Source organism: Triticum aestivum, chromosome 7B, assembly GCF_018294505.1.
Source record: "Triticum aestivum cultivar Chinese Spring chromosome 7B, IWGSC CS RefSeq v2.1, whole genome shotgun sequence".
Taxonomy (NCBI): domain Eukaryota; kingdom Viridiplantae; phylum Streptophyta; class Magnoliopsida; order Poales; family Poaceae; genus Triticum; species Triticum aestivum.
In genome coordinates, this window is record NC_057813.1 from 261,543,045 (window position 1) to 261,552,349 (window position 9,305).

Genomic DNA, 9,305 nt, shown 5'->3' on the forward strand with positions numbered 1-9,305 from the left:
TTTTAATGTGATTCTTTTTTGCATAAAATTAGTTTGTTGTTTTCCTTTCTGCTACTTAATAAAAAACCTTGTTTTAGTTCTGTTAAAGAAAGTTTTATTGGTAGAAAACTATTTTTATAGTTTGTTTCTCTTGTAGTAAAAACCTTGCTTTGATACTATGACTTTGTTGGTTTTATTGTTGGACCTCTTTGTGTGTGTGATTGTGTGTTATTAAATTTTACTTGATGTTGTAGTAGAAATTGTATGATGGTATACTTATTTGTGCTATGTTTGACTCGATAAAATTACAGAAGTGCGAGGCTTGTGTCTACGAAGCATTAGAGTTTCAGCATCGTCAAGGAAAGTTCACTTTGATCATGTATTTCCATTACCCATGTTTTATTGCATTAGTAGTTTCTTTCTACCATGAATAGTAGGATACTAAGCTTGAACTTGAGGTAGTAGCTACAATTCTTGATAGTTCCATGATGTTATCATTTTTGGATGTTTTATAATCATTTTATATCATTTTTGGTACTAATCTATTGACATAGTGCCAAGTGCCAGTTGCTGTTTTCTGCATGTTTTTTACATCGCAGGAAATCAATACCAAACGGAGTCCAAACGCAGCAAAACTTTTTGAGGATTTTTTTGGACCAGAAGACATCCAGTGGGCCGGAGAAGCGCCTAGGGGTGCTTCGAGGGGAGCACAACCCACCAGGGCGCACCTGGAGGCCCAGGCACGCCCTAGTGGGTTGTGCCCACCTCAGGTGCCCCCTTAACCGACTCTTTACTCTACAAATACCCCAATATTCCATAAACCCTAGGGGAGTCGACGAAAATCAATTCCAGCCGCCGTAGAGTCCAGAACCTCAAGATCCAATCTAGACACCATCACGGAGGGGTTCACCACTTCCATTTGTGCCTCTCTGATGATGTGTGAGTAGTTCTTTGTCAACCTGCATGCCCATAGTTAGTATCTAGATGGCTTCCTCTCTCTCGTTTGATTCTCAAGACAATGGTCTCTTGGAGATCCATATGATGTAACTCTTTTGCGATGTGTTTGTTGGGACCAATGAACTTTGAGTTTTTGATCAAATCTATCTTTTTATCCATGAAAGTTATTTGAATCTTATTTGATCTCTTATATGCATGATTGCTTATAGTCTCGTATTTCTTCTCCCATATTTCGGTTTTGTTTGGCCAACTTGATCTATTTATCTTGCAATTGGAAGAGGTGCTTTGTAGTGGGTTCGATCTTACGGTGCTTGATCGAACCGACACATATGTATCGTTGCTACTAAGGATAAAATGATGGGTCTATTTCTACATAAATAGATCTTGTCTACATCATGTCATCTTTCTTATTGCATTACTCCATTTCTCCATGAACTTAATACACTAGATGCATGCTGGATGTGTGGAGTAATAGTAGTAGATGCAGGCAAGAGTCGGTCTACTAATCTTGGACGTGATGCCTATATAATGACCATTGCGTGGATATTGTCATGATTATTTGAAGTTCTATCAATTGCCCAACAATAATTTGTTCACCCACCATTTGCTATTTTTCTCGAGAGAAGCCACTAATGAAACCTACGGCCCCGGGGTCTCTTCTTTAAATTTTTGCCTTTGCGATCTATTTTCCTTTGCTTTTATTTTCAGATCTATTAAACTAAAAAGACAAAAATACCTTGCTGCACTTTTATTTTATTTGGTGTTCGATCTATCAATATCTACTACTCTCTCACGCCCGTTTGCCAATTTCTGGCGCCATTGCCCGAAAGGGATTGGCAACCCCTTTTACACGTCAGGTTGCGAGTATTTGTTATTTGTGTGCAGGTGCTGTTTACGTAGTGTTGCTTGGTTCTCCTACTAGTTTGATAACCTTGGTCTTATCACTCAGGGAAATGCCTACCGTTGCTGTGCTACATCATCCCTTCCTCTTTGGGGAAATACCGACGTAGCTTCAAGCCACATCAAAAGGAATTTCAGGCGCTGTTGCATGGGAGACATCATCAATATCTACCAGGTTCCTAATCACAAAACTCATCTCCTCGCAATTTACATTATTTGCCATTTGCCTCTCATTTTCCTCTCCCCCACTTCACGAAATTTGCCGTTTTATTTGCCCTCTTTTTCGTTCGCTGTTCTCTTGTCGGATCTGTTTTTGTGTGCAATCTTGCTTGCCACTTTTGCCGTTATGGATAGTCCTCCTTCTATTGCATGCACTCCCAAGAACAAAGTTCTCAACTTTAAAGAAAGGGGAGGAGAGAATTTTAAAGATGCTTGGTATAGGATTTTCAATGCTCATAATAGATCTACCCATAAGCAATAATCTATTGTTGTTCTTCTTCGCTGTTTTTATGTGGGCATCACCACTTGGTATAGATTCGTCCTTGATACGATTACGGTGGAAATTTCTTGATGTGTGTCTCTCTTGATGCTTTTAATGCTATGGGAAATTTAGTGGGATCACCACCTCTTATGATTAATGAAACAACTTTAACTCTTGAGCATGTCATGGAAAGACTAGATGCTATTGAAAAGAAAATGCTCACTGAAGAACATACTGAAAATTTGGATAAAAGATGCATAATTTTGCCACCAAAATTGGGTTGAAAGTGGGAGAAGTTTTTAAGTTGTTAAAAGAAAAGGGGACCGTAATCCATGAAAGAATAGAAGAAAGCCCATCTCGGATTGATTAACTAGAAGAGATCTTTAGTAATCTAAGCACGGCTTTTGCTTCCACTAAAACTATTAAAAAACTCCCGTAAAGATTGGCAAGATTAATCAAGTTACGAAGAACAAGGGTGCAACTTCTAGTAAGCAATAAAGAAGATCTTAAGATGATTAGTATTCACACGGATTTTGTTGAAGCAATAAGAGATCCTTTTGGCAAGAACGAATTCTTTAAATTAGTTCCTAGGAGTATTGTCACTGAAAATATTTATACCAAGTCTTTTAAGTATTATAAGTGTTTGATTGAAGAGTTGCACAAGGATGACAAAACTTAGATCCTTGCTTTATGCCTAGCTAGGGGCGTAAAACAATAGTGCTTGTTGGGAGGCAACCCAATGAATAAAATTTGTTTTTACTTTTTGCTTTCTGTTCTTGAGTGTTTGCACAATTAGGATACTGTTATGATTTTGTTTTTGTGTTTTAATTAGTGTTTGTGCCAAGCAAAGCCTTTAGGATCTTCTTGGGATAAAGCTATGATAAAGAAGCCAAGGGATGAAGTGATTGTGGTTGGCGTGCCACATGGAAACTAGATAGGTGGAAGCTATTTTAGACAACCTTGCGGGTCATCCTAACATTGAAATGAAGCTATTCGAGAAGACAGTGAATAAAGCTATGAATGGGGGTAGCTTTACGAGGCATAATGCCGGTGTGCAGTTTTCTTTTCTCAAACTGTGGTTGATCCTCTCTAAATCAGAGGTCAACATTTCTTTGCAATGAACGTTTATTAGGTCTATAAAACCTTGTTAGGTGCACTCGTAGGTGAGATCAAAGCGAGGATTCATGCGTTCTTTCTTCTCAAGAAGACGAAATGATTACTCGGTATGATATAGATTCTTAGCCAGGGGTTTGGTAGCTTATGCCCCCTAGTTTGCAACGTAGAGCAGAAATGGTTCAAATGGCTCCCATTGTGTGTGGGAATTCTTTCAAATGTGCATGTCCTGGCGACTGACAGGATGCCCCTGCGAGTGCTATTCCATGTGCTGGAAAACCTCTTTGGCACATCTTTCGCGATCTAGTTGACAACACTTTAGTGACTCATGTCTTCCATGGCTTAAACCTTCTTATTATACTAGAAACAATGGAATACCTAAAGTTGGATATAGGTGAGGTGGGACTTAAGAATGCCTTGTCTGGAACATCTCTTCAAACCAAGAATTAGGGTATAGAAAGGAAGCAGCATTTCCTTTCAGCTACTTTTAAGAAGTCCCCGGGGATATAGCCCACTTCTCATTTCTCAACACCAGCTTCTCTTCTCTTTTCTTAAGTATAAGAGGGATAGGTACTTATTCCTGGCCGGCGGTATCATTTCTGCTCCCCGCCTAATGTGGATCATTGTGCAATGCTTATGTGAAAATCTCAATCCAAAACTTCTTCATTTCGTTGGAAAAACCGACACCGACATCAAGATCAGTCTCCTTTCCTTTCTCTTTTCGGGAGCAGAGCTGAAAAAGATGGGGGGTCATGATGGATCCTCTTTTTATCCCGGATTCCATGGACGGAATGATTGTGGAATTTAACCCTTCGTCATTATACCCAAAATCGGTCAATGGGCGGCTTTGAGCGTCGAAAGTGTGAGTTCTAACTACATGGAGTTGGAGGAAGAAATAAATTCCCCTCCTCCCCCTAATCAAAACCCTTATTCTCAGATTCCTGATTTTGTCACCGCAAATGCAAATATGGATTACTTGAACTTATCTCAAATGTTGATGTTTTATCAAATGCATTTTTATTTCCTAATTAATTTTAATTATTTGAGCAGCCAGCCGCTTTTGCCTATTACGTCAGTGCCTATGTATGTTCATTTTTTATGTCTTTTTATATGCGGTTTTGGTATTTTCCCTTCTAAGCAAACTCTTTTTCGCCATTTTGTCTTTAATTGAACTAGTATAAGCTCCGTATTGAAAACTCTACTCTTTCTGGCTCCGTATTGAAAACTCTACTCTTTCTGGCTCCGTATTGAAAACTCTACTCTTTCTGGCTCCGTATCGAAAACTCGAATTGGATTTTGTGTTGGCTGGCCGGCAGGACCGCCAGCCCGCAGATGTAGGGAGGTCTCCTCTTGAACTGAGAAATCAAAGTCGCGATCAGATAGGTATCTATCCGGACGAAAATCCGGAAAGCGCTGGTTCAATCCCGGCTCGTGACACGCGAGGAATGCTCGCTAGCAGAAAAAAGGAAAGGGAAAGATGTAATATGCGTTTATGTAGCTATCGGTCAAAGAGCATCCTCCGTGGCTCCCCATACCAACATCTCAGCTGGTCGCTCCAGCTGCAAGCTCGGAAGGAGATCCTCCGCGGTATGTATGTTTTTTCACACATAAACTTACTTACTTTGTGTTGAGTGAATGTACTGATTGCATTGTTGTTAAGAGTGGGCTGGCCTGCTTGAAACACCAATGTGCTATAGATACAAGTACCCTTCCCTTGGGGATCGATTAACGGATTACTCAGTATCGGATGGGTGAAAGCCTTATCCATCACCTTTAAGCTCCTTGTACGCCAACCTACTGACAAAACAGGATTTCTAGCTGCCTCCTCCGGTGAAAACGAACCATTAAACATATTATTAGACCTACGAAAATCAGAACTCGTCGAACAGAAGAACCGAGTACCATAGAATCTAAAACACACATATGCGAGCTATTAAACATACCATTCCTATTTATAAATAACAACATATTACCGTAGCGCTAAGAAAAGGGTTTGAATGCTCTAAGTGGTACGATCAGCGGAATGAATCAAACGAAGTGCATCATGAGGGTTGGGGATTTAGCATACTCTCTACTATCAATTATAGGTTCACCTATGCTCCAAGAAAGAGGCGCAGAGGTGGAATTTAATAGATTTAAGCAACTTCAGTATGCGGGTAGCGATGCTTTTTGGAATCCAAGAGAACTTTGAATTGGAGGAACCACCAACACAGCTGGCATGGCTTTGTTGAATCAGGATTTGATGACAGGAACGTTGTTGAAATAACTTCTTTACCTCCCGTAAAATCCTTTATGCCTGATTTCAGTACTAACAATAAATGGCTAAAAACATCCTATTTTTTATGGTAAAATATGGAAAATCATATGGGAAACGAATAACGAATAGAAGTAGCCTAGCCTTTTCTTTCAGTCACGGTCTCTAGATTCCCTTGTTCTTACTGTAGATAGCACTTGTTATTGCAGTCAAGGAGCCAGGAGCCTTCAATCACATTTGAGCTTAACGCTCTTCTCCTTCTTGGGGGTCGGCCTGTAGTAGCAGGCGTATAGGACGAGGCCAAACAGCGCACTGAGGCCATTTGGGATTTGCAGTGCACGAACGAAGACAAGAGCCGACACGGTTAGAGAGACACTCTCAAGTTATATAAGGTTTGGTTGGAACCTGAAGATGGAGATATTACTAACCGTGACGTAGAGGTCGAATTTGATGAGAGCGTAGGACGTCCAGCAGACGCCGTTGAGGAAGCTCCCTAGCGACAGGAAGAAGGGCATGTACTCGACGCTCTTGGTCTTGATCACTTTACCCTGCACGCAACCCACAATACACATTAATTCCTCCCCACAAAAATATATATTCATTAATTCCAAGCACAGGATCCAACAGCTCGAGCATTCAAATTATATATATATATATATATTTAAATAGGTAATTAACAAGATTGATTCTATGTTCTATGTCAAATGTAAATAAATTCAACAAGTAATATTGGTGAACTCTACACCTGGACCACATGACCCACGAGAAGAAAGTGACATGCAGGATCCCTTTTCCGTTTCAACGTGATCATCTCATAGAGTTGGCAAGGGAAGATCACAAAAAGCACAGACTGGTACATGGACACATGTACTATCTCCATCCAAGAACACATGATTCGAAATCTGGCACACCTTAAACTTGCATCCCCTAGGTGAACACATATGTTTATGATGAAGCTGAACATGGCAGATTTCATTAGATTAAATATTCGTCTTGTTCCAGACCTGTCACTCAACAGCCAACGAGTTTGGCGAGAACAACAGAACAAGTTTGGTCGGCTAATCAATTGTACAACAGAACTGCCTGTATTGAATGCAACTGCAAGTAACCAATGATACCGCATCGATAATCAGAGGACACGTAGGGGCTACGGTATCTTTTTAGGTAGAAACGAACAATATGCCTTTTGACGGAACATAGAGCAACATGTTCTTGGGATGTGCCACACGAACACCATGACAATTTAGCCCAAAAGGTAGCACGTTGGTTTTTATTGGTAAAAAGGGGAAAGAAGAGATTTGACACGATGGTTAAAACATGACCATTGATGCATATTTTAGAGATGGATTTGGTTCCAAAATTGGCTCCCGCATCCATGCTTCCAGAACAAACAGCAACTAAGGTATGCTAATAGTGGTACAAAATGAATGCCTCATCTATAACCTGATGAGTCACTTGCCCTGAGTAAGCTGCAAGATCCTTCATAGATCACTGTGTCTAGATCATGCAACATATTTGAAAGATGATGGCAACCCATCATTAATCAGTAATCAGAAAAGAACCTGGAGACTGGAGAAGATGAATATGGTTAATCTGTTCTTAAATAAAAGTTCCAGAAGAATTAATATTGACTTTTTTAATCATAAACAGTAGAACCCCTGAATCACCAATCCATTCTGATCTGCAAAGGCAACGTGTCACTGACAGCTGGGTCCAAAAAATCCTTGACTGACCCAGCAGTAAGTGACCATGCACGACCACTTAACCTATGAAACCCTCATCCACACAACACCAACAACATCACCGCTGCCACCAACCGAAGGGGAACACATGCCTATTCCCCAACAATATCACTAACATCTACCAATATAGATCTAAAAAGACATGTATGCACGTGGATCAAGAGCGGGATTGATGGGTACGTACCATGATGGTGAGGGGGGAGGCGTACATTGCCAAGCCGAATATGACGCAGAGGATGCCGTAGAACACCCAGAGCATGCAGTTGAGCAACGTCGCTAGGTACGGGTCCGACTTGAACTCCTCCACGTCCTTTTTCTTAATGATCTGCCAGAATGTCGGCTTGCACATGTACAAGCAAAAAGCAAGCACCCCTCATCAGAATCAAACCCTAATTACCAACCACCTTCCATAGAGAGTAGACTAGACAAGCAGACGAGGGGGATGGTGGCGGCGGCTTACATAGGGGAGAGGAAGAGGCCGAAGGAGATGACATTGCCGATGACATTGCGGGCCGCATCCAGGGAAATCATCTTGCTTTGCTCGCCGCGAGTGGGTGGGGACTTGGGATTGGTTTGGATTGGACGGTGCACGCGGCGAAAGGGAGGGAGAGAGAGAGAGCCAAAGCAATTGAGATTTGGGAGTCGGTTGAGGTCGAGGGATTAGCTTATATAGATAGACGCGGCGGGGGCGCGGTGTTTATCCGGTCTCGTGTTAGATCCTATGATTTGGTTAGTTAGCCTACGAGAACAAGTCACACGTTTTTTGTTTGACTATGCATCCAGTTCATTGCTATCTCTATATTTATCTACATGGATATTAACACGCACTATTCTTGAGAGTCAAGACACCGTTTTGCTTTAAAGAGCAAAATAAATCCCAGAGAATTACTAATGCACCATTGAGTACACAGATTTTTTTTCCTGTTCATACTGGAGTATAGTAAGGAAATACTACTTGACCGAATCAAGGTCAAGATAACTAGTGTGATTCCTACACTGGGAGAATCGTGGATATGTAGGGAATAGATAAATGCCACCCACCTAAGTAAAGAACTGTTACAAATAAAGAGGAAACTAATAAGGATAAGTAAGAAACAAGAGAAAAGAAACCATATTTGATACCGGAATATTCGGTATGATAACCCGCAACTAATTCCCCCTCTGGGTAATATTTCACATTCGGCCAAAGAAGAAATTCTAAAAACTAGAAAGCCTATAGGCTGACACCAAAGATTCCATAAAAAAACCCATATTTTGGCTGTGCTTCAACTATATCAACTGTACTTGAACTGTTAGATAATCATAGTCGATAATAACATCACAGCTCCCACCGCTATTGCAAAATCGTACATGAAACCTTATCTTCATACGGCTCCTCTATGATCAGAAAAAAGGACTGTTTCGATATTATCCCCCAGGTTTATCAGTTGCAGGTGAATCCTGTGAAACATCTCTCTCGAGGCTAGTAACAACACTTGGAAATGAAAAATGAGCTTAGCGGCTGTACCGGGTCAGGACCATAAACACCAAGAGCCGGTTAAGCAACAAAAGCTGTGGGCGAGGTACGTGAGAACAAGTTCCCATTCTCTATGTTTCATGGCCTATCAATGAAAGTCGGTATCAAGCTGGCTCGCTTGGCGGGTCGTCTCCTTATATACCTAAATCCTCGTTTCACTCATCTGTAAAGGTCTACCCTTCGAAAGGTAGGTTGAGTTCCCCCGTATGTAGCCAGCCACACTCTACTCGCAGGTAAAATATTGGCGTAGACAACAGAGAATGTGCTAGCACTACAAAAAAAAGACACATCCGTGACATTTTGGGCCGAACGAAATTTTTTTCTCTCATACATATGACACTTCTATGACGATAATTGTGACAA

The 9,305-nt window shown here is 41.0% G+C and overlaps 1 protein-coding gene across 1 annotated transcript; it reads right to left on the bottom strand.

The window, feature by feature from the left end:
• Positions 1–5,911: 5,911 nt before the first annotated feature.
• Positions 5,912–9,024, bottom strand: LOC123156873 (bidirectional sugar transporter SWEET6a-like). Its single transcript, XM_044575063.1, has 4 exons — positions 8,982–9,024; positions 7,611–7,771; positions 6,114–6,232; positions 5,912–6,014 (listed from the first exon to the last, which is right to left on the bottom strand). The coding sequence occupies exons 1-4, from the start codon at positions 9,022–9,024 to the stop codon at positions 5,912–5,914; spliced, it is 426 nt and encodes a 141-aa protein (XP_044430998.1).
• Positions 9,025–9,305: the final 281 nt, after the last annotated feature.